Raw genomic sequence first — 26880 nt, forward strand, 5'->3', positions numbered from 1 at the left:
AAAAAAAGTTATTACGTATAACAAAATTACAATGAAATAAGCAATATCCCTTAATACAAATATTAATTATCCTAATTAATAAATTAACTAACTTCCCGCAGCCTTCTCTCAACAAACGTCCAGTATCCAATATCTTACAAACAGTGAAATAAGCAAAAAATAACGTGAAAGCAACTCAAAAAACATAAAATTCCGCGCAGAATTTTACTCTACAGAACAACTTTATCAAAAACAAAAAATGTAAAAATGTGTTATATATATATAAAAATGACAATGAAATATGCCAATCTCTTAAAAACAGTAACATAAGAAATACGATGAAAAATTGTTGCCAAACCCATATTTCTAAAGGAATGAAATATTCAAAATGATGCGATTTCATCAAAAATCTATCAACAACAATAAGACAGGAAAATTGTTGCCAAAATCACAGTTTTAAAGATGTGAGATGTGAGAAGTGTACTCGGAAGCTTCATTTAAAAATTTTTTTAAAGATACAAAATATTATTATTTTTTCAAAATTCTTTTTGTAAAAGCAATCGCAAGGATAAAAGTTTAACGTGTCCAAAAATCAAAGAAAAATAAACTGTACATTTTTAAAAATAAACTTTTTTAGAAAAAATCCCGTTGAAAAGGTGTTAAGCTCCGTTTGCTAAATAAATTCGTATTTAATCGATTTATTGAAACAAGAAATTTATTTTAAGTTCGTAAAATTTTAAGTTCGTAATAGTTCGTAAATAAAAGTGTCTACGTTTCATGACGATGTGAAAATGGAGTGTGTAGAGTAAAATCTCGCTTTCCTATAGCCCATTATGTCTCAAAATGACGCGATTTCGTCACAAAACATGAAATAAAAAAATTCGAATTCGAATTTCGAAAAAAAAAAAAAAAAAAAAAAAAAAAAAAAATCGCTTCGAGGTGCACTGGCTCTTGTCTAGATGCATCTATGTACCAAATTTCGTAGCCGTGGGTCTATTAGCTTACGCGCAGCGCGAACGAAACACACACACTCAGACAGACTCTTTCTTTTATTATATGTAGAGAAGATCATATTCTTCGCACTTAAACCATAAAATTCAGATCGCAAAATAATTTTAAAATGAGTATATCTTTAACACACAGCCTTTATACACAGTCTTTTATCTTTATACACAGTCTCGTGCGCTGGAGATAAAAATGTTTTTTCTGTACAACGTTGCCATTGCTCCCTTTGAAATCCTTGAATTTGTTAATCAAAAATTCGTTAAAATTTTACAAAATATGAAATCGATAATAAAACAAATTCCAAATTTCAAATTTGGACTTCCACATGCCCATATTCGCAATAGGATTACGTCATTCAAAATTGGATGGCTCTATGTACCGTTGTTTTATCACAATGCGAGACATACACATACATTTATGCAGATTTTTCATTATTTAATTTCTTCAAATATAATGCAGGACTCTAACATTTGGTGGTAACAATTTGAAAAGTGAAACGGACATTTATAGTAAACCAAAGCAAAATCGCAAAACAAAACAGAATAGTCCTTCAGGGACAAATTTCCTTTGGACTGAAAAGGAGAAGAAAATAGTTATTGATTCGAGCGTTTTGGCAACAGTAGAAAAACCAGACGATAACCGTAGAACTAGCATTTTTATTTAGAACTTTAACTTGAACTCGGTTTTGGGGAACTTTTGAATCGGCTGTCATCGAATATTGTGGTTTAACTGATTATCCTATAAAACTAAATAGATAAATAATATTACTTCAATATAAAGCTAAGAAAATGTCTAATGTCTATGATTATTTTTACGTTATGAATGATTAACGAAAGAAGTTTTTTTTTCGAGCAGCTATCCGGAATATAATCCAGCATCAGGAAAATCATCAAACGGGTAAGTCTTGAACTTTATTGAATTCTTATATTAATAGATTTAATAAAAATTGGAATATATACTGTTTTATTTAAAAGACGCGAAATAATTTGCAGCCTTCTGATATAATTGCCGCAATACCATTGTTGTAATCCACGTTTTGAAAATGGATTTTGAATCAGTTGAGATTCGTGCACTAACCTAATGCTTCGCATTAGAGAGTAAAGAACATCCGCTACAAGTATACAAAAATATACTTTTATTTACTCAGCAAAAGCGCGCAGCAACATGCTTTAAAACTTGTTCTTTACTTTTCATACTTTTTTTTTTCTAGACTTAGGTAGCGCATGCGCATTGACAATTACAAAAGGTGCTTGGCAGATACTGCCATCTGTTAGATAAACTATTTGCTACAACAACCTCTATCGGTAATCTCTGTTAATAAACTATATTGCACTATAAAGATAAAATACACTTTATAGATCGTTAAAATCTGAACCCTTTCAGAATATTTTTTTAAAAATTAATTTTATCATACGAAAATCAAGAGGGGGAAAATTTATTTTCCAAATATCGAAACAAATGAAAAGTATTCATGAATGAAGAACAGTTAAATGTCACAATTTTATTGCATTCCAGTAAGAATACATAATATTTAAAATTGTTCCACGAAATAAGTAGTTTTTATTGCAGTAATAAAAACCAAGTGTTGCCTTTGACGGAGATATTTTTTTAACTTCTGCAAAGCATTTGCCCTTTTACCAGCCGTCTAAAATAGATATCACTGAGAACAAAAAATATGTAATGATTTTACTCAGCCCTGCTAGTGCAGTTTTATAAATATATGATATTTCTGATTAGGCATCTCTTGATGTAAATCCATTTTCTTTTAAATCAATCAGATTAAAAAGTAGGAAATGTATTTTTATAACTGTATTTATTGCTTTTAAATCGCTCGGTTTGTTTATCGGTAAACAGAAAGATTGAATTTGAACATTAAGTATCTTGTATTTATCATTAAGTACTTTACTTAATGGCTAAACACTGGCGCGTGGAAGATAAAAGCATTTTATTATCGGCAATGCCGACACACAATTTGGAAATAGTTGAGTCTGTTAATTAAAGCGTAGTTGTAGTAATAATAATAGATGGAGCACGTTAATCTATTTTTTATTAACAAATTTAATTATTAATTTTAATTTAATTACAATTTAATTTTAATTTATTAATTTTTATCAGCCATGACAGCGGCAAGACATGTGTTTAATCCGCAATTTATATTCCTTATAGGAATTATTATTTTGAATTACTGCGCATGAAACAAGGAAACCTGACTTTATTTTCTATTTTTGTTAGTTTGCTCCATATTCAAATCTTAGGTTGCTTACAACTGTACCCACCACTTTTAAAAAGAAAAACGGAATAACTTTTCATACCTAATTATCACGAGCAAGAGTTCCATTAGTGATAATTTATAATTTATGAAAATTATTAATGATATTTTACATCTTTCTCCCTTCGTTCTGAGTCAAATATTAAACGGCGTAACTATTATGCTGATTCTATAAAAATTTAAAATAAATGTGCACATGTGAAATTAGGTACTTTCTAATTATCTGCTCTTCAGTTGGAACATTCGGTAGAACTGCTCTGTTTTTGGTGTATTTTCGAAACCCTCTAAGCGGCAAAAAAATATTCTATGCCGTATATATACGGACTGGAATATTTTTGTGATATCTGTGAGAACGTATATATACGTGCATATTAAAATATGTCAGAGAAATTAAGGCAATATATCGAAAGTACAGAAATCCAGGTATGAAATAGCAGGCGAGTTTTACATTAAAATAAAATAATAATAAAAAAAAAAAAACAATTTGTTCTCATAGTAGTTTTGGGAAATTTGTGCTTTCTTAGAGAAATCCCTGGTCGCTTAGAGGGTTAAGTTAGGAAGTTAAGAAGTAGTAGAGTTACTTTCTGTTTTACCTCCATGAGACAAAAGTCAACACCGTATGTTTGTCTTGGTGCATATGGATTTGCACGCTTTATGTTTAACCGAACAGCTTTTTTGGACTAAAAAGGGAAAGCGAAATAAGCGAGTAAACAACGGTATTCCAAATACATACTTTCAATATACGTAAAAATAATCTACCAAGGATCTATAATTTAACCTGAATTTAATACTAAATGTTGTTTTTATCTGTACTACACAATATTTTGTAAATCTTTGCTTGTAAAGCAAACAAATCACTCGTGATGTCAATCAGATTTGAAACGATCATTGTATAAAAATTACTACAATTGCAAGTGGGTTTTTTGCCACTCTCATTACTATTGCCGACTGTCTGGCTGGAATCAAGATTTATTGTACAACGCGAGATTTGTTATTATTACCATATTTAGGGATTAAAATTGAAAAATAAATATCGTTCATTTTGCCGAAATGTTGCTATTAAATTGATGAGTTTATAAATCGAAATTCGTACAAAATATGAAACAAAATAAAATCTGATATGCGCACCACATGACTTCTTTGTACGGAATATTAAATTATACACATTTTTTCCTGCATTTCGTTAAAACTTATTTCCTCGAATTTCATTAGAGACATATTTTCCAGGCAGATTTTTTACAATTAAAATTAGAGTTTCTATGTAAAAACAAGCAATTCGACCAGCGGGCACGAAAGCAGATTTTTCGGTGCACAAAACTGAAACTTTACTTTTGGTCTCACTCGGCAAAAAGACACTGAAGGCGTAGAAATTGACTTAATTTGGACGCTATGCTAAGTCATGCCAAGTCAATATATGGGATAATCGAATAACTTAAATGATAATTCCAGAATGGATTAAACATGATTTAACTCGCAATAATAAAAAAAACGTTATCTTTGTTGATCCGAAGCTTAGTTTCTCTAGATCGGCAACAAATCCGCTATTCCGTTAAGTTTCAAATGTAAACAGATATGGCTGCTGCGGTAAAAAAAGTATATAAGCAATTTAAAAGTTGTTTAAGGCTGAGCCACACTTAACGACTTTGAAATTGTTGATAATTCTACAACTATTGCGTGGAAGTTAACTAAAGCATAAAAACCTTAACCGGAAAATAAGACCAACATAATTAAAACATTTTTAAAGAAAAAAAAATTATCAACATATATGAATAAAAAAACTGAGCTTAATCAGCCGAGTAACATGAACAAAGTGAAATGACCATATATTTAAATTTTTTTGTATAAAATTTCTCAGTATTTTGTAAAATGTACAGGTTTTTTTAAGCGAACCAATTTTGATTTTAATGTATAGGTTTTATAAAATTTTGTAGTATTTTCAGTAGGTTTTTTCGCGTAAAATTTAACTGCTTTCGTTTAGTGTAATTGTTATAACTTGGTGTTACATGTAAACTTAGGAATTAGCTGCATCAAATGTACTTTAAGACTTTAGCTAATTTTTAACTTTCCTTTTCTTTTCAATCTATATGTATACATACCTTTGGTGCGGCTGATTGCCACAAAAATGGGAGATGCGCATGCTGTAGCATTCCTATATACAAAAATTCAACGTTCTGAGGCTTCTCGTTTTTGAGTTATGCGAGATACATACGTACGTACATATGTATTTACAGACGCCACGAAGAAAACCTCTTCTGAATCCATTTTAAATCAGTTTTATAATTCGTTTTGGGAAAAAAGTCCTTTATTCTGTTTTTACTTACAAATGACACACCAAAACATCGTTAAGTTGCATTTGATAGCTGTCAAAATGGATATTTTCGTTGAAATATGGTACCCGGAATTTTTCGTAATTCAGTTGCCAGTTAGTTACTACAGTTGCCAGTGGGTTTTTAGCCACTCTCATTACTGTTGCCAACTGTCTCTCTGGAATCAGGATTTATGCACAACTATTATTACCAGATTAACTATTTATTACCAGATTTACAGATTAAAGTTGGAAGATAAATATCATTCATTTTGCCGAATGGTGCTCCGAAAACCGTGTTGCCACTGGTGGCTTTTAAATTTATGAGTTTGTTAGTAGAAATTCATGTTGCACATGATGGGTTGGAGGACTCTATATATTCAAAATTTGGCCGTTCTGGGTGCCGACGTTTTTCCACAATGCAAGGAATTTACGTACGTACGTATATACATATTCTTCATTATTTAAGAACTCATTTTCAAACTGGTCTCATTTTACTTTTGATTTGACACCATTATATGTATTCTCCACAAAATGCGTTCTAGAATATAAAGTTTGATAACAAAGTTGTTTCAAAAGAATAAACTGAATAAGTTTGATAACAATTATCTTACTTTACTGTTCTTTTGTTGTAATGTCATTGCCCATAAAGCAGGAAGTAAAGAAGCTCTTAACGAACTGAAAATAAACAGAAAAACTTCTTGCTATTCGTAAAGAGGTTTTTCTTGAGAATCACTGACTGCCCTTTTTACCTCCCAATCAATTACAATTCCGTTGTTTCTTAACGATCGCGATTCCGACAGGTACAGAATCACTGTCAGAAGACTTCCTTCGAACGGGGTCAAGAGGAAAGAGAGGCGTGGTCCCATTCCCTCTTGAAACCTCCGGCGGAATTAGGAAGTTTTAGGGCAACTTCTTCCCATAACATAAGTGTGCAGTATTATATATACATTTTATTTCCTCTGCGTGGTTCTGAATTTGGAATTGTTTAATTGTTAAAAACAGCTGGTCAGAAAATAGACATAACAATTTAAAGTCTTTTAATAAGCTTCATATAAAGAGCTGGTAAATGACTCTCGCGCGAACTGCGATAGGCATGCTAATGAGTAGAAAATAAGAGTCATTGTCTGTCATAGGTTGTTTGCTGTTGCCGTTGCTCGTTTTGAAATCCTTGAGTTCGTTAATCAAAAATTCGTTACAAAATATAAAGTGTTACAAAATATAAAATAGATTATAAAGCAAATTCCAAATTAGGTTTTCCAGGTGCCAAATATTCGGTGGAGGATTACGTAATTCAAAAGTGGATGTCTCTAGGTACCGTTGTTTTATCACAATGCGAGAAACATACATACATTTTTTGCAGATTCTTCATTATTTAATTTCTTTAAATATAACACAGGAAGATAATATTTGGTGGCAACAATTTGAAAAGTGAAACGGACATTTTAGTAGTTTTCGACGCAAAATGCCAAAACGAAATTAATAGCCCTTAGGGCTAATAAATATCTGAATTTCCACTTTCCCTTGAAAGGCGAATTTAGGAAACGTAAATTGTAATACGCGTTTTCTTCGTTGTACTTTATGAAACTGTTTATGAGTTGAAATAGTGTAAAACGAAGAAGCAACTACCATTAATTATCGTAAGAAAATACTTTTTTTTAAATTCCAAATCAAAACATAGCATATCAAGTATAAACATTGCATTACAAAAATGTGTTAAAAGTATACATTATTTTGCCGCCCAATGGAGATATAGGTTAGTGACGCTGACTGCCGTACCAAAGGGTCGGAGAAGGCATGGATGTTTGCAAATATACAGTGACTGTGCGGCATGGGGGCACTCTAAATATGCGGGCAGCCGAAAATTCTCTCGAGAGGTTGATGGTCGGACCCGTCATCCTGGGATACTCTCCATCAACATTGGGAGCGGAACTGAGCAAAGTCGTACTGTCACATTTATGGTGCTCAAGGTTCTTGCCAACGACAAGAGCAATGTTACACTCCTTGTCACAATGAATTTCGTGAGCTCGTTATAATGTTATTGTCAGAAGAGTGAAATAAGAACAGTCACACATAAATTATTTTACCCCTTCTTTGCCGTATGCCTTCATGGTGTAATCGGACAATCCCGGAGAAGGCTTTGCTCATTTTTCCTGTTTCCTGCTGCGATAATATCTCTAAAAGCAGCGATTAAATGATTAGATAAAAACGCAGCCAATGTAAAAGCTGAATTATGGTGCATATTTTCAAAATCTGGCCCACTAGAAATACCAGAGGTAATAGTTGTGAAGATGGTGTACAAACTGAGTTACAGGCCTCAGAGCCCTGCTCTGGTATTTCTCAATTTCTGAGATAAATCATAATACTAATCACTATCTGGAACTATTTTTATGCAAATGAACCACAGTTTCAGCATGCGAATTTTATTTCACTAATGAAAAAAACCTTAAAAATTGACTTCTGAGCTGAGTGTCCTACCCAGAGATTGAGACATTGAAGGAAACAAAAACCTCCACCCATATGTCAAAAAACTAATTCTTCGGGAAGTGATAAGTTTATGACAAAGGGTAATTTTTTTTTATTCCCGAAAATACTAGAAGTGTTCTTGCACATCCAGCTCCAGTAGTTTCAAACAATATTGCCAGATCGTGCGATTTTGCGCAAATTTGCGGCTTTTGACAGACTCGTGCTACTAAAATTTTAGTACTTGCGATTTGCGAAATTTTTGCGACATCCATCATTTTCTTATGCTACTTTTTGCAGTTTCAAAGATTTTTTAATATATCGTAAAATGCTTTCATTTTAAAATAATGTATCAATTAAATGTAATTTATATTAAAAAATAGTTTTTTTAGGCTTAAATAGAAGTTGACATCTGACAATCTTATTTAGATGTGGGCTTTCCTTTTGATGTATGCACAGCCTGACGCCGGTATAAAGAGAAAGGAGTAAGGGAAGTGAAAAAAATAAAAAGAAAGGGAAAAATATGCTTAGGAACCTCTCACCATCCTCCCTCGTCCCCTCGTGCATTTTGTTTTTCAGTCAGTCCCCCCCCCCAAAGTTCTATGGTGATCATGAATCGAACCGAAGGACTTTCAGCTTGCGCGCCATATATTGGTAGCCAAACAGAGAAATAAATTAAATTCATACTTCTGGTTATAATATTGCTAAGAACTAAGCAATGGAAATGACCTGAAAATCAAAGCAACGGCATTTTCCTAAATAACAACAAAAATAAATTGAACAGTGAAAGAACAAGGCTTTCTTGAGTAATCAGAATCTGAAACAGATCCACCACACGGAACGGAAAACTCACTGAAAAGCATTCCTCAATTACCATGTTTCCAATTAAGGAAAAAAAAAAAATTAAAAAATTAACTGTCAACTGAAAAAATTTAATACAAAAGAGCTAACAGTCTAAACGTGAGGAATCTTTTAAGAATGGATTTCTGCAAATTAATTATAAATTAAAACTAAATTAAATGAGAATTAATTAAAAAAGAAATGGATATTTATATAATTAAACATGAGCAATATAGTTTTAAAATTTTCGTTAAGGCTAAGATATGTAATTAAAAAGACTAAGAACTGAATACAGTTTGTAACTTACAGAACCAATAGACAGTAAATTTGTGATAACGTCAGAGGTCATATGACATGGACCTTATAAGAAATAGACTAACCCAAATGGGTTTTCTCCCTCGTCTGAGGCGTTCCCGGCTGTCACCTTGATCACATCCGGAGGAGTAGGGACGACTTGCAGAAATTTAACAATGGTTGCCTATTGCAGCGTGTATAATTGTCAAGAAAAAGCTGGTTTTAGAGCCTCATTTCACAAATTAGAATTTCTACATATTTTTATTTTTGAAATTGAGATTGATTTTTAAACATTTAGTATATTTATCAAGCATAATTAATATTCCAAACAATTATAAAGCTATTGCATGCTTTCAGGGCTGGATATTTTTTTAGCTTTTCTGTAAGGAAATTTGTAACTACTTCTTTTAGAAAATAATATTTTACATCTAAACTATTAGAAAATTTCAAACAAGCAATTTATATGCTTTTTATTGGTGTAAATAAGTAAAACATACTAAAATATTTAAAAACGAATTTTTGAAAGTTTTGTTTAAAATTCTAAATTGTGCTGCTTTTTTAAAATTATAGATAAGTATTATAGCACAATTTCTATAAAGGAATTTTATTTCAATTATATTTCATAATACATCATAGTGATAACACTTTTGACACCTTCAAAATTTTTATACATTTAATTCTAATATTAAAATTGTATTTAACCGTAATAATTAATTTTGCTTGTATTTTATAGTGATTAATTTTTTAAAATTTATTTTTAGTTCTGAATAAGGTTTTTTTTTTATTTACTGTTAATTTAATTTATTAGCCCAAAGGGGTGGTAGCCTAGAAAGGCTGTTAGTTTCGAAGCGGCATTTTGCGCTGTTTTACTATAAATGTCCGTGTCACCTTGCAAATTGTTGTTACCAAATACTATCGCCCTGTATTATATTTAAAGAAATTAAATAATGAAGAATCTGCATGAATACATGTATGTTTCTCGCCCTGTGACAAAAACGAGAGTATCTAGAGCTTTGTTTTAATCTATTTCATATTTTGTAAAACTTTAACGAATTTTTTTATTAACAAACTAAAGAGTTCAGAGCGAGCACTGTACAGAAAATAACAGTTTTATCTCCAGTGCGGAAATTCTAAAGATATGCTGTTTTCAAATGTATGTGGTTTACGGGCGAAGAACATGATATTCAATAAATATAGGTAACACACAAATCGTTAAAAAAGGTTCCTTTTGGGCGTAATATAAAAGCTGCTTATAGATTTTATTTTACCTTTTTTTTTCCCTTTTCACTCAAAATTTTATGCTCCGAATTTTATAAATTACTAAAATAAATATTCCACTTTAATGTTAATAAGTTAATGATGATATGATCAAATAAATTATTGTTTTGTAATGTTATTATAGTTTTGAAAATCACTGCCTGAAATGGTCATTAAATTAAAAAAAAAATTATCAGATCTTGTTTAATTTTACCTTATTTATTTCAAAGCATCACGCAATATCAATCTTATTTAATTTTACGTTATTTGTACGCAAAATTAAGTTCATAAATTTTGTGCTTAGAGTTTTTACCGTTTTACCCTAGTAAAGATGTTTGTACAAGAATTACGCGTGAAAAAAATGCGCGAAATGCAGTAAAAAGTGCTTACATGAGATATATTAAATCCTATTTGGAAAAAAATGTGGCTTTCATAATGTCATCACTATACAACGTAAAACATTTAATAATTAAAAAGAGTTATGTGATACAAATGCCATAGGTTTCAGTATTAAACTAACCAGATCGTCCCTACTCTTTCTTGCCGACATGTGGGTGACGGGCTCCCCGGCCACTGGGTTAGTCTATCTCTTATAAAGTCCATGTCATATGAGCCTGCGTAACTATGGCGTCATAAAAGCCACTTGATGTCTGACGTCATTTGCGAGTTTTTTAGACTGCTTTTGCTACTTCAGTTGAAAATTTTCTGGCAACACTATTTTCAAACGCCGAGCACTGCAGATTTTTTTTTTTTTTTTTTTTTGAAATGAGATAACAAAATACAGGGAAGGAAAATAGTCACCTCTACAAAACCTCACGTTTGTTCTCACGCTGTTATCGCCTCGGATTCGGATGAAATTTTTGCCTTCGAAACATTCTGTTTGACAGCTAAAATCATATCGGCAGGGCACAGTGGTCAGAAAGTGTTGGTTTCTTGTTTTCCATGTTTTCGAAGCAACGCTTCTCGGTTAAAATTTCCTTTCATTTTTATCAACGACTTTTTTAACGTATTACCTCTTTTCCTTTCTGTGCTGGAAAACGATTTGTTTTTGTTAATATCATCTCTTGACATAATACATCATGTCATATATTTAGGGTTTAAATTCGGCAAGAGGCAGGCTGAGTAATTTCATAGTTTTTGAGCGAAACTGCTATTTCAGCCGGAACATCAAATAAGAGGGGGTCCGATATTTTATTTTATCATTTAACTATTTACCATCAATTTAATAACTAAATTCGTATTTCTCTTTTTACATTTTATTGAAATTTAATTTCAATAAAACGCGAAGCGATAAAATGCGGAGGGCGATAAGGTATTTCTCCTGCCTTCGTGGTGTTGTGGTCAGCACACTCAGCGCGTAATTGAGAGGTCCTCGGTTCGATTCCCGGCGAAGGCGTAGTTAATTTTTCATCTTGCCTGTTTCCAAAAATACCTAATGTCTCTACAATTTAATTATTTAATTATTAATTATTTAAGTGTTTTATTAGTTATTTTATTTTATTATTTCTTTTCTTACTGACTACGATACTTCGGTACTTGGAATTTCAGAAATTAAGCCCTGATTTAATGCAATTAACTGGTCGAAGGCTGTGTGATGCGCTGGTGGCAAACTGGTGTGATTGCTGAACTGGAAACTGGTCGAAGGCAGGATTGATTGCTGAAAGGAGGCAGGATTGAATGAGACTGAAAGCGGCCGGAGACTAGGATGCATAAAACTGGGCAACATGATTATTTTTATTACGGCTTAGATCCGTGACGTTTAAGTAAGCAGTGTGAGATTTAAAAAAAAATATCGTACGGCATTGACACAGAACGAAAGGCGATTTCAGTACCTTTATTAAAGATTACTTTGTAAGGATTATGTTAATTTTATTATCAGCTAGTTTTTTTTTTTTAAACTTCTTTTCGAACGTAGTTTTAGAATCACGTCTGAATGTTAATGAGGAAGAGCGGTATATGACCGCGAAGTTCTACAGTCTTAGTAAGAGAGATATCTGATATTCTGGCTGCACGCGTCCACCCTTTTAAGGTACTCTCTCGTAAGTTATTATTACGCTCGTCCGTACTTTAGGCCCTTGATAGCTTCGCAGTCTATTAACGTTAAGGGGCCAACTCAGTTAGAATCTTGATAGCTTCGGCTATATCTCCTTTAGTTAAGATTATTTAGTTTGATTCTTAGTCTCTTAAGTTTAAGCCCAAGTGTCGGCTTTATTGTACAACTCCAAGACGGAATTTTGTTAAACTTTAATTGGAATAATAAAGGGTTAGTTTACCCTTCTATCTTGTTGTTTCCTGTCACACGAACTCAAGAAATTATTCGCTTATCAGTTCTTAAGATTCTTCACTTCCAATATTTCCAACGGAAAATTATCTATCGGCTTTTAACTTAGAATTACACAGTGGAGAATTCTAAAAATTCTTTATCATTTTCCAAAAGTAAAACTTAGATTCTTTCAAATGGGACACAGAAAGAAGGTATTTCAGTACCTTTATTAAAGATCATTTCTTTATCTTTTTCCATAAGCAAAACTTAGAATCTTTCAAATGGATTTTGCTGTAAAACTGACCTAATTTATAGGAAATATAGAAAAATCTTTTAGGTCTTTTCATCTCCAAACCATGATTCAAAATTATGGAGGATGAAACCTTTAATTTGCTAAAATCCCCTACAGCTTTCTGTGTCATGACGACAACACATTTCATTATCGTAAATAAGGGAGGTCGCTATGACCTTGAAGTGCTTATTTTAAAGTAATAGTCTATAGCAGTCAAATTATAACTCCGGATTTTTACGATTAAAATATAATATTAATGCATATAGTTTAATGAAGTCTAATTAAATACGCTGTTCGTGCATCGCATATTCAGTAAATCTAACATATATTACTATCGTGACATTTTTACTTACGCACCTACAACGTTGTAGCGCTTTTCCTGCGTTTATAATCATATTAATATCTATTACAGTTTTATCTTTTATCTTCGATTTTAATTTTTAATAATTTATAATCGACTAGTATACAATATAATGTGATCCAAAAAGTTAAAGTTGCTCTTTCGCAAATCTTCACTTAAATAAATCATGACAAAAATAATATTTGAACAGCACGGATCGCATTATAAATGGTATCATTATATAGATTTTTAAAGGTGATAAAGACATTCTTCTATGTAGCAAACAAATGAGTACCAAGAGCTACATGAATAAGAACTTTCGATCGCGTTTACCTATCAAACGCCTTGGAGTTCTTAATTGCAAAAGATTAAAAAGAAATGCACGTTTTGATTTCCTTGTGCAGTAATATCCTCTTCCTACATCAAATGAAGAGCCTCGGACAGGTTCTGAACATCCGAAGAGACCCAGTCTAAGAGAAAACGAGAAGAATTAGAACAGGTGGTACTTTCCTCAATGTCTCAAAGAAACCGCTTTTCTGTGAATGGAGACACTTGAATCAATTTTAATTCAACTTCCTGGATGTGACGAAAAAAATAATTCTAATGAAAGAGTTAGGGTTAAAGGTTACTCGCATAAGCAGCTCTGTTGCACATCTTGTAATTTTGTACATTAAGTACAGGTGTTCTTACACTTACAGTGGCGATAACGTTTCCTTCACGCTTAGTTAGTTGAAAATATATCATTCCCGGCTTCCTCATTGGCAAGTAAGATGAAAAAGTTATATTGTTGCGAATTTCATCTTGTATTGTAGAGTCATTAAGTTAATTTGGAAGCAGGCAAGATGAAAAATTAGCAACGCCTTCGCTGGGAATCGAACCACTGACCTCTCAATTACGCTATGAGTGTAATTGAGATGATTGAATACGTACGATAATTCAAACGATTGAATTCGTTGTGCAGTACACCCCGAAGGCTTATTAAGAAGGCGGGAGAAACAGCTTATGTACTCCCTCTTTTAAAGGGCGACTGTGGTTTTTATGTGACCCAATCGCCAAATCCTGGGTGAGGAGAATCATCATCCAACACTCTTTTAGTTCGGGCGCCACTGTAGAGTCATTAGGTTAATTTGAAAGCAGGCAAGATAAAAAATGAGCAACGCCTTCGCCGGGAATCGAACCGCGGACCTCTCAATTACGCGCTGAGCGTGCAGACCACTACACCACGAAGGCTCGTTAAGAAGGCGGGAGAAATACTTTATAGTATAATGTAATATGGAAGTCTTCACTATGCGAAGCCCCGCTGAAAAAATAAGGTTACAGAAGGTTAAAGAAGGAGTAAGTCCATTTTTTTTTTTCCAATGACGGGCACTTACCTATAACGGCATTGGCCACTACTAAGGCTGGAAATGATGGCCATTTTATTGTAGAGACACCTAATAGGCGGCCGCTGTTACCTCCTATGAAGTGACAGATAATTTTACATCCATGTCTTCTCCGGAATTTGAACCCGGGCCGTTTGATATAGCAGTCAGGCGACCCTAACCACTCTACCCTCTAGGGGGCGGGTAAGTCCATCTAACACTGAGATAAATGGCTATCTCGCCTAACTGGTGAGACAGGGCCAAGCTGGCGAGGATTATGGTGATTAATTTTGGTCGCCAGTTTTCGCAAAAAGTCGCCAAAAGTTTCTAAGCCTGTCTACCTGTCTCATCCTTATGTAACTGTAACTGTGTTCCATTAATTCCGCTCCTTTTGACTGCACACATTGACTCAATCGTATTTTAGGATATTTTCTACCTCCTTTCCTTTTCTCTTTCTCTCTCTATTACCTTTCGGGACATTTATTTAAATTTTTTTGTCCCATTTTTCTTCCTGGCCTTTCGAGTTCGTATAAAAAAAAAACGAAGTTCCTTTTTACTCTCCTCTGAAATACGAAACTGCCCCCTCTCTTTCTATATACCTTTCCTTCTCACCTAAGCTTGATTTTTCGCCTATTGTGCAGAATGACTTATCGGGTGCAAAACAAGACATTTGTCTACTTTGTCTGTCTTAACCGAAAACACAGGAAATTTGTCGGCTCACTTAGAAAAGTGAATAAGATCGGAGACAGCATCTGTGCTCAGTTTAGTTCAGAGTTGAATACAGTTTTTAGCTTAGGGTATTGAGAGACCACCGTATGAGATTACGCATTTCAATCTTTCTGTACTGCCTAGTGTTCAACGTCCTAGTAGTTTCATGTGTAACTGAAGATTGTGCTCTGTCATACTAAGAGAGCTGTACGAATAATTTTGTGTGGAAAAATCCAGAAAAGTAAAGTGTTTTCGAAAAAAAAATCATCAAGCTATCATAGATTCCGTGTGCATTACATCCATTACGAACCCATACATACGTAACATTATTATTAATTTCTACCACGAAAAGATTTCAAGTTTCCCTAGGCTTCTACAAATGTCCAAAGAATCCTATCAAGCAATGCAGTTTAAAATCTAAACTGAATTAAATGCGGGAATAGTATCATAAATATGCAAAAAAAGAAACAATAACGTTGCCATGGCTCGCTTTGAAATCCTTGAGTTTGTTAATCCAAAATTCGAAGTTTTACAACATAGAAAATGGATCATAAAACAAATTCCAAATTTCAAATTGGGTCTTCCACCTGCCCATATTCGTAGGAGGCATACGTCATTCAAAATTCGATGGCTCTATGTACCGTTGTTTTATCACAATGCGAGAAATATACATACATTTATGCACATTTTTCATTATTTAATTTCTTCAAATATAGTGCAGGACTCTAACATTGGGTGGCAACAATTTGAAAAGTGATTCGTCGTTTGTAGTGAAGCGACGCAAAATCGTAAAACGAAAACAATAGTCCTTCAGGGTCAAAGCCCCTTTGGAGTAAAAAAAAGGAAACGCACGATTTAATGCAATTAACGAGTTAACACTGGTAAAACCAAAGAGGTCAAGAAGTGTGTAGGGGGCTTCTATCTATAAAAAGTCATATGTATCATATGAAAGCTACGGCGGGAATTTTAGAAAAGAAGGTAAAATAACCTTCAAGATGTCGTTAATGCGATTTGCGACCCATGTTAAACCAAGGCATCTCCTTTCATACCCGGCCTGAGGTTGGGTTAAAGTCCATATAGGCTTTGTTGGTCATTAGAGGGCCGACAGCCTGGCCAAGCAAGCGGTCTCAAATGTCAATGCAATGGATATTGAAGTAACAGGTTCGATTTGTGTTTGGTGTATTTAATTATGGCAAGGCACACTAGGGCTATCTGCCTAAGAGGAGGGATGCCTTCGTGGAGGACTTTCTAAGGGAAACTGGCTCGTATACACGTTACACATGGGGAAACCACGAAAACGCCCATGCAGCCAGCCCGTTCGCGGGATTCGAACCTCGGACCGAACTACCAGTGTTCAGCGACTTTACCGCTCGGCCGCTGGTGGGCTAGTAACAGGTTCGAAGAAACTTGCTATTCTAAGAATGAAAGTTTTACGTTAACAAATTGAAAATGCAGTGGTTCACTTCACCTAAAAACAAAGGATTTATGGAATTAACTAAAATCATGAATAAAATGAAATGTATGAACAATATTGACGTTATTCAGGCATCCTAGCAAGTTTTAACTAGACATGGTAGGTTTCCGTTCTATTTCAACCCATTTAATCTGCAGGAAAGTAAACTATGTAATAGTTGTCAGGTTGATGGTGATGCTAGGCATTTTGTGGTTGATTGCAGTTTAACATCCCGTATAAGACAGATTTTTGCCATTACTGATTTTAATTGTAAGTGCCATTAATTTTAAAGATTTTAAGTCATATACCATTGCTCTAACGAAGTTTATCAATGAAAATAGGGCGCTTGTAGGAATCTTCTGTTAAAATAGAATTCTGTATTTATATGGGTTTTAGATATCTGGGGCTGTTCTATGCTGTGAATTTGTGTTTATGGTTTGTTTGTTTGTTTGTAATTTTTTGGGGACATTGTGTCCAGGTAGGCTGAAGGAAGCCTCCAATTCTTACCCGGACTGAGATACGACAGGGTACGTTTACCCCAAGAAAACTTACAGCATTCCCATGCCTCTGCCGGACCTAAGTGTATTTACTGACGGGAAGAATTCGATTAATGAAGAGAAGGTCGCAAATGTTCGAAAGTACATTCGATACATATCAGCCGAGCATACAACGACATCATGCTATAGGAGAACGGCGACGATGACCAGAAACGTTTTATTGTTATTCGGAGCACTTATTGTATGTTATTATATTTTTAACGGCTTTTCAATAATGTTAGCAAAATAAATTACTATATAAGGTATTTCTCCCAATTTCCTAGCGTGCCTTCGTGGTGTAGTGGTTCTGCACGCTGGGCGGGATTCCAGAGGTCCGTGGTTCGATTCCCGGCGAAGGGGTTTACTCATTTTCATTTTTCCTGCTTCCAAAAAATATATACCTAATGTCTCTATATCTATTACTTTTTTATTATTATATTTTTTACAACAGCTAGATTATGTCAAATTTTCTTAATAATGATTTTCGAAAGATCAACTGTAATTTACATAGTCCAGATGCTCTACATTTTATGATGATTTATTTCAAGTTGTGAATAATAAATTTTAATTATTACTTAATCACTTATTCTGAAACTTCTGCTGTTGTGTCAAATGCGATTACTCGCCTTGACACGTTCATAACCTAAATTAGGCCGTTAGGTTGAATCAAGTCGACAAGTAGAATTACAATACATTTTTGTATGTCGCACAATACGTGCATACAGTTAAATTGACCCAAATTTTAATGCTTGATTTTATTGGTTTCCATGGTTACTACAATCCTCTTTGTTTTGTTCGTATTGTTTCTGTCACAGCATTATTAAAGATTTGCTACTTGCAGTCAAACTTATCGTAACATTTTAAGAAACGCTTCAAATTCTTTCTCGCATTGAAGTTTCGAAGGAATTGCTCAAATCGTTATTCAGTTAGAATTTCTATATTTAACATTACACTTTTATGGAAAAAAAACTATATATTTTTTTATATTTTGACCCACTTATAATTACAAGTTACATTGAAGCATGTTTTTTTTCGGCCATATGTTGTAGGGACATTAGATTATTTCGAAGCAGGAGACATGAAATATGTGCAAGGCCTTCACCAGGACACGAACTTCTGACCTCTCGAACATGCCCGAAAGTGCTGACCATTATACACCGAAGGCATGTTAAGAAGGCGAGAGAAATACCTTATATACTCCCTCTTTTAAAGGGAGACTGGTGATTAGGAGACCCAGTCGCCAAATCCTGGTGGAGGAGAATCATCATCCAACCTTTTCTAGTTCGGGTGCCACTATAGAGACATTAAGTTACTTCGAAGCAGGAGATATGCAAAATGTGCAATGCCCTCGCCGAGACTCGAACCTCGGACCTCTCGAATACGCGCCGAGCGTGTTGACCATTACACCACGAAGGCATGGTAAGAAGGCTGGAGAAATACAGTGTTGCCGATGATTACTTATTGCATTGTTTGAAATCTCAAGCAAAACGCTTCTAATTTCTTTCTGACATAGGGAAGTAATTCATTATGTGAGCTTTTCGTTTACATTACAAAACATATTTTTCATTCAGTACAAAAAGTATTGATTCAAGTAAAACTCTTGTATCAAACAAAACTGGAAATGCTGTAAAATTTTCATTTTATACTTAAACAGACAGTTTAAGACACATTTTTTCTCTATTCTTGTGGTTTCTCTTTTTATTCGCGCAACCTTTACGTCTGTTAATGGATGTTATATATTGATTAGGTACTGTTAGACGGAGCTTCAGGCATCCTAGCTTTAGAATACTTTGAAAACTTGGAATTAGGAATGCAATAACGAAGGCGCCAAACCTGAAAGCACCGAAGGCATATCAATAATTCTTCTTGTAAAATACTCTATCAAATATGTAGATAAATTACATATGTGGGAGTTACTTACCTTCGGGTTATCGTTTCGTTTCGTTTCGGTATACGAAACAAAACGAAAGAATATCGCAATTACAAGAAAGGTAACAGTATATAAGCATAACAGTATATAAGTATATACATAAAAGGTAACAGTATCATTCGCGTAAACAGTATGTATACTACTATCCATCCAAAATGCAACACGAAGAAAGACAAGAGATATCAAAGCCAAATTTATTTCAGAGATTACACATAGTATCAATGTTAATTGGTTTTAAATTCAGCCTTCTTGTAGTTGAGGAAGACTAGAAAATAAATAACGATTATTGCCTTTCCATTTGTCAGTAAGCGCTGCTACTTGCCAGGATACTCAGTGAAAGAGGCTTTGGATATGTTATTGGGGAATGGCAGCCCATGCTGCCTCTACACATAACCAAAGTTCATCTGGTGTACCCGCCGGCTTGACTTCTGGATTAGGCGTTCTGCAGTTATTGACCAGACATTTTCGATGGCCAATAGAACTGGACAACAGGCAGGTCATGGTAACAGTATATGGAGAACAGGCAGGGCACAGAAGTAGCAGAAACTGAAAATGATATGGAAACATTTTTTTCGCATACACTGTTCTGATTAAGAATTATGTCTGCTTCATAAATATTCTTTTTCGATGAAACGTTTACGAGTTGCAACTTAGCATCTTAGATTTATTGACAAACTGAAACGGTATCAGTGACAAGAACAAAATCAAAATTTTCTTCTTGGGCTCATTCTTGGGTAATCAAGTGTGTGTAAATGCAAGATTTTAGTGAAGTAATCGGTCATTTGAGTTTTCATAGTAAACTCAGTATGTTGAATTTATTCTTAGACGATGAAGGTGTTCAAGAGTGGGAGGAAGACTAAGAAAGGCACAGAATATAAAATATCCAGTCATTATGCCTAAATCACACTATATTACAGAACTGTTAATATAACTATAAGTATCTTCACAGAAGAAATGAAAATGCTGGATTCAGAAATCAAGCAGAGTAACTGGATTATTAAGGCATGAGCAGCTTTTCCGTAGTTCATTCGAGGAATGTGTAACATGAAATGTGAAGTCTGTTACTATGCCCCCGTGGTTGAGACTGCCTAGGTACAGATCCTAACCAGTACTTCCCAGGAGTTCGCCTGAGTCAACCCCCGGGGGGGGATGCTGTTGATACAGAAGTGAGCTGTCATATCAGTCTTCTGCATTCTAGAGTGAAGAATCTGATCTTCCAGCATTCTAGAGTGAATCCCTCAAGAGTTTGTCGAAATGTGCAGTTGACTTTTCTGGTTTTTTTAAGTTAAACCGAAGAAAGGCGCGGTGTTCGAAGAGTGAAGATTTATAAAGAAGAGAAGATTCGTAGATGGTGGTGTATTTAATTATGGCAAAGCACACTAGGGCTATCTGCCTAAGGGGAGGGATGCCTTTCGTGGAGGACTTTCTAAGGGAAACTGGCTCGTATACACGTTACACATGGGGAAAACCACGAAAACGCCCATGCAGCCAGCCCGTTCGCGGGATTCGAACCTCGGACCGAACTACCAGTGTTCAGCGTCTTTACCGCTCGGCCGCTGGTGGGCTCAGAAGATTCGTAGAAGAAGCAGATTTGTGTTTTCGTATGTTTTAGTGCCAAGGCAGCGCATTTAGAACACGTTGGAGACATGACGACAGATTCGTTCATAGCAGTTCTAAAACGGTTCATCTCTAGACGTATAAATGCATAGTGATTGCGGCACTAATTTTATGGGTGCCAACAGACAACTGAAAGCATATCGTTCTGACCAAAAGGTAGCTGGGTACTTAATAGAGGAACAAATTTAAGTACAATTACAATCCGCTCCTGCTCCATACTTTGAGGGACTGTGGGTAACCACGGTAAAGTGTACGAAGTATCACTTAAGAAAGTACAATTTGTTAAGTTCTAACGTTTGAAGAATTTTGTACTTGCCTAGCATAAGCTGAAGCATGTCTGGACCATTAGTAGCGATTTCAAGTGATCCAGATGATTTTTCCGCAATTACACCTGGTCACCTTTTGATGAGAACATCGTTAAAGGTTATTCCAGCGAGAAACTAATACCTTGTAATAGTTGAAAACTAGTTCAACAAGTTTCTCAGTCCTTCTGGAAGAGCCCACCAGCGGCAGAGCGGTAAAGGCGCTGAAAGCTGGTAGTTCGGTCCGATGTTCGAATCCCGCGAACGGGCTGGCTGCATGGTCGTTTTCGTGGTTTTCCCCATGTGTAACGTGTATACGAACCAGTTTCCCTTAGAAAGTTCTCCACGAAGGCATCCCTTCCTTTAGGCAGATAGCCCTCGTGTGCTTTGCCATAATTGAATAATGTTAATCCTTCTGGAAGAAATGGTCTAAGAAGTATTTGATTCAACTTCCATTACGCATAAAGTGGCATAGTGCGTCGGAAAATATTAAAATAAATGACCTCGTAATAATTAAGGAAAATAACACTCCATTATTAAAATGGAAACTAGGACATATCACCAAAATTTTCCCAGGTAATGATTACAGAATCCGTGTTTTAAAATTATAAGCTGCTGATGGTGAATATTCATAAACTGTGTATTACCCCTAGAAGGTTAACTGCTGTGAAAAGATTTGAATTTAAACCCGATATTCATTTCGAATACTCAAAAGTTTTAATGTTATTAATTAATTATGTTATTTACGTAATACATTGTTTTACACCCTGTGTTATTTTAGGCTTGGTATTGCTCATTTATACGCATGAACTGTTTAGTATAAAAATTGTTTCAATAATGTTAAGTAATAATTTCATTTAAGAGGTAGCTTGATGTTCCGAAAGGCTATCCGTAGGGAGTATGTTGAGATCTCTCATAGAGGTCATTGTAGCAGCCCTCAATTATGTGAGAAAAAATTCGTGAGAAAATGTGTTTCGGTATGAGTCAGCGCTGGCAAGGGTTCATAATGTTGTGTGACGAGTGGCGTAACTTATATTTAGTATATAATTTACTGTGTAATATAATCTAGTTCATGAAAACATTTTATTTAAAATGTGAAGCAGTTTGAAGCAGCGCACTTCACACGTAAAGTACGCATATAAATCTTCAACTACTAGAAGTTACTTCTGACATTTTCGAACACTTCGCACAGTGCATATTTGAATTTCCAATAAGATAACAAAAAACGTTTGTAGCAACATAGAAGGCGATATTATTTAAAGTATGAGTTGTGAATTTGGTGTAAGAAAAGGCCAAGGCGATTTTTTAAAGGCTTGGGAAAGCATACTCAAGCCAGTACTTCCAATAAATTATCATCGATGACAGAATGGAAATTTGCCAACGGTACAGATGCAGACCATCGAAATGAAGGCATTACAGTTTTTAAAAGACTTACTTTTCGCCTTCGAGGCACACTGGACAGCAACTGAAGATCTGTCTTCTTGAAATGAAGAGGTGCCTCTGTGGAGACGATTCTCTGTATGGAAGGCTTAGGGACAAAACCATCCAAACTGTAGATGGCAGGTCTCGTGGGCTTCGGTTGTAGTAGTTTTAGAAGCACTTGTGGAGCAGGTGTCGTAGGTGTTGGAATTCGGAACCTTTTCGACGCTGCTGGTCGAGCTCTCAAGGGCCATACTACGGATAAAGGATTTTCCGATGCAGCGCTGTCGAAAGTGTCCATGCGCCTCCTAGTGAGAAAAGACAGTTTAATTAGTAAAACGATAATTCAGAAGTCAAACAACAAAAATCAGCATTATATTTACAAAACTGTACTGTGAAAATTTTGTAAATATAACGCTGATTTTTGTTGTTTGACTTCTGAATTAGTATTTATTCGGCGTTTTATTGTGTCTTAATTAGTAAAACGATACCTGACAATGTGTTTCTTGGGTAATTGAATGAATTTCTTTAGAGGACATCCACTTGAATCAAGGATATCCCACTTGAAATGCCCTTAAACTAATTTCCTCTTGTTTCCCTAAAACGGAGGGCGTATTGTAAAAACAAAATATCAAAATGCCTTCCTCTCGAATGAAAATCTTGATCTCTTATATAACGGCGGTATTGCCAAAATGTGACTGTTTTACAAATGCTAGTTTAAAATCAGTTTAGAAGTTATATGATACAATGCTTATATAGTGACATATTTCGTTGTTTAACTGTTTCCTGTATGGTAAACTTATTTATGTGCCTATTTTTATTTTAATTAATTTACTGATTTATTAATTTATGCAATTTTTTTTGTTATTACAAATATTTTTGCACTGTCATTTTCTCGAGCGTTTTGACTTTTCTTTTGCAATAAAATTTCAGTCTTCAACCTTCCCTCGAGAACACCAGCTTGACTTGTTCGGGAGAAACTTAGGCATTCACATCAATCTTGATAAGTTCTCACAACTTTTTAATTAAAGTTTCACCAACACAAGTTAATTTGATATTTCCAAATTGGTAATTATGATCCCGCACTTGAAAAGCCATTCAAGCCGCATTAATTTTCGGAATCCAGTTTACTCCTATTCTCTCCAATGAATCCCCTACTCCAAGTTTTTTAACGATGAAGTTATACTTTATAAATCATAACAAAGCAAGAGAAAGACTTTACATATACTATCATTTTGTACATATTCTGCAAATGTGTTTACTTTCGTTCATTTTGCATTACTTTTATTTTCCATCTGTGAGTTTTTCAATCAATTTATTTGCAATTGTATAGCATGTATCCTTCACTAAGCTGTCTACACGACTATCACACGAAAACACTACTTCCACATCCTCTCCTCTGAAACGCCCTAGTTGGCTGAACAGAAATCTAACTTTTTCTTTCCCATTTCCTCCTTGCACCTAAGTTGCTCACCAGCTCGAACTAGCCCCATTTCTCAGCATCTTAGCGCTTATTCTCCGTACGCCGCTACTTGTCTAGGAGCAAATCCAAAGATAGATTAAGACCCACAATGACTAAATGCGTGTGCACCACCACAATCCACGATCGAAAACATAGATAAAATTTCGAATGTTTGATATTGCCCGGTCGGTACTTGAACAGAACTACCCTAGTAAAAGATGTCAAATCTTCCAAAATGCGTCAAACTCTGCAAACTATGCATGTAATAATGCTTCAGTTTTATTAAGTAACTTCGCACTAGTCCTTTTGGCAATTAAGTTTAATAAGATATCAGTCTCTTCGTTTTGTGAAAGGTGGTTGCGTTTACACATAAGTATAGTACATTATAATCCAAATAATCACCTATTTATATGAAAAACTTTGTTTACTTGTAGAAACTAATAAACAATTTCTCATTTTTTAAAAAATGTTACTGGAAAGTCTTCTTTCAAGCTGTAGGTTTCACCACCTGCCCAGTGAGCATGCTGGCTGCAAAGGGTTTTCGTATTACGCAGACGAAAAGGGCAGGCGCCTAGTCATACCCAAATAACTCCACCCCGGGTGTGGGGTAGGTAGTGTCTGTATTTAGGCAGTCTCGGACACGGGAGTATAAAATCATTGAGCTTGGCCGTTCCCCGTGACCCGTGGGTGTTCGCGGGTAAAACCGTCCCCGTTTATTCGGGTGGCCCACAGGGTTAGGTGTCGTCAGCCCCGTATTAGACCCGGTGCAAGGGCATTCCGCGTAGTACTGGCAGGTAGCATCTCTAACGGCCAATCAGATATCCAGGCGTGTAGTTCTCCGCCACTGTGAAACTTGAAAACTGGGAGTGGTGACCTCGCGGGCCAAGGAGGTAGCAATGGTTATAGAGAAACTTTTAAAATCTGCCACCTCAGATTAGGAGCCCGGCATGGTAGCATGATTAGAGTATTTTATCCTCTTGGGAACTCTTGGGAACTGGCGACCCACCCCTTGCCTAATATGGGGGTTTCTCAGCTGGGGCCAGTTCGTGTAATGTCTTAGAGAAGGAGCACGTGTACAGGTATTATTTTTATGCCGAAATAACGTAGTCTAAGCATTTAAATTTTAGTTTTTATGTTACTTTTTATTTACATACTTACTGATTTGCAAAATGATGTAGTATGACATGAAACGATATTAAAATCCACAATGAAAGAATTATACAAAAACTTAGAAAAAATTACGGAAAATCGAATTAAATGCAAATATTTCGGAACTGCTATTTAGACATTGTTACATCGGTATTTTGATCTTTGGAGTTGTACCAAATTGGACATATAACAACGAACTTTTCCAGTAAGAAATAAAGAGAGGAAAGAATTAAATGACTAATCCGTTCATACAAAACATTTCGATTGCTACTAATATAACGCTGTTTAACACTAAAATACAAATACAGTGGATGAAAGTTTATTTTATCTCTTTTCTTCCGTGAAGTCCTACTTGGCCTTGGTTGAGGAATACCATGTCTGACTTTTACTAAAAATCTGTCGAATGATCTTCGCTTCTGCCTTCTCAGAATGTTCCGGAAAGGTGACATTATTTGGTAATTCCAGACACGCTGCTGTTATGGCTTGCTAGAGCTCTGTGCGCCGCTGACTGCCGTGCCGAAGGGCCTAGGTTCGAATCTCGGACAAGAGATGGATGTTTGTAAATGTATAATGTTGGTGCGGCATGGCGACACTCTAAATAAACGGCGATCCGAAAGTCCTCTCGTATGGTTTGGTGGAAAGGTTGAGGGATGGGAGATCCTTGGACCCGTCCCCTCCGGGGTGCTCGCCTTCAAAATTGGGGGCAGAACTGAGCTAAATAGCACTGCCACATCAATGGTGCTCGAGGCGGTTGCTAACAGCAGGCTCAATCTAGCGCTCCTTGCCACGAGGAATTTAGTGGGCTTGGGCTGACCAAACGTCAGACGAGTGAGCATAAGCAACAACAACAACAATAGAGCTTTGTTGGGATGGAACTTTCCTGCAGAGGTTTTGACATCCATTTATTTCCTAAACATTTGTCATCAGATCCGGAAACCATGACTATTTACCTCTTTTCTTCTGTTAAATACTTACTTCGCCTGGTTGAGGGATCACCAGGTCTGACGTTTACTAAAAATGTGATCAAAGAACTTTGCTTCTGGCCTCCCTTCTGGAAGTTTCGGAAATGTGAAATTGTTTGGTGATTCCAGACACAGTGCTGTTACGCTTTGTTTGAACTTTGTTGAGATGGTACTTTCCTCCAAAGGCTTTGACATTCTTTTATTTGGCATCACATCTACTATCAAAAGTTGTTGTATATTTTTTATCGTGTGTTTGTGCAAAATTGGTCGTAGCATGGTCTCAAAAAAGGTAGACAAGGATGCGCTCATAGAAATGGAGTCCTGTTTCAAACAAATATCGTACACCGACCAAAAATTTTTGCATCCAAATATACATAGCTGATCTTTATTTTCATCAATTTTCTTCAAAAACCATTACCATAGAATATTGCTATCATTAGACTAAAATTACTACTATGATTAGAATCAAAATATTGCTGTATTTCAAGATATGCTGTCTACAAATATGGACTTGTAAGGTTTATCCTAAGTTTTTAGCGATTATCTTTAGTTAAACTGCTTTCTTGTCCCTTCTAATTTCAGCTTTCAAATTTCCTGCCAGAATGTGTTTTTAGAATCGCGGTTAACGCAAATGAAAGAAGAGCGGTACTTAAGTCGAAGTTTCACCGACTTCA

The 26880-nt window shown here is 35.1% G+C and overlaps 1 protein-coding gene across 3 annotated transcripts in view; it reads right to left on the reverse strand.

The window, feature by feature from the left end:
* Window positions 1-26880, reverse strand: part of LOC118185111 (uncharacterized) — a 243667-nt gene that overhangs the window by 25176 nt on the left and 191611 nt on the right. For all 3 annotated transcript variants that reach the window (XM_035354918.2, XM_035354915.2, XM_085817782.1), the window contains exon 5: window positions 22650-22941. In XM_035354918.2, coding sequence (XP_035210809.1) covers window positions 22650-22941 — 292 coding nt within the window. The remainder of the gene's footprint in view (window positions 1-22649; window positions 22942-26880) is intronic.

The sequence above is a fragment of the Stegodyphus dumicola genome, chromosome 5, assembly GCF_044657685.1.
Source record: "Stegodyphus dumicola isolate Sdum_Otavi_A_Nest chromosome 5, ASM4465768v1".
Classification (NCBI taxonomy): domain Eukaryota; kingdom Metazoa; phylum Arthropoda; class Arachnida; order Araneae; family Eresidae; genus Stegodyphus; species Stegodyphus dumicola.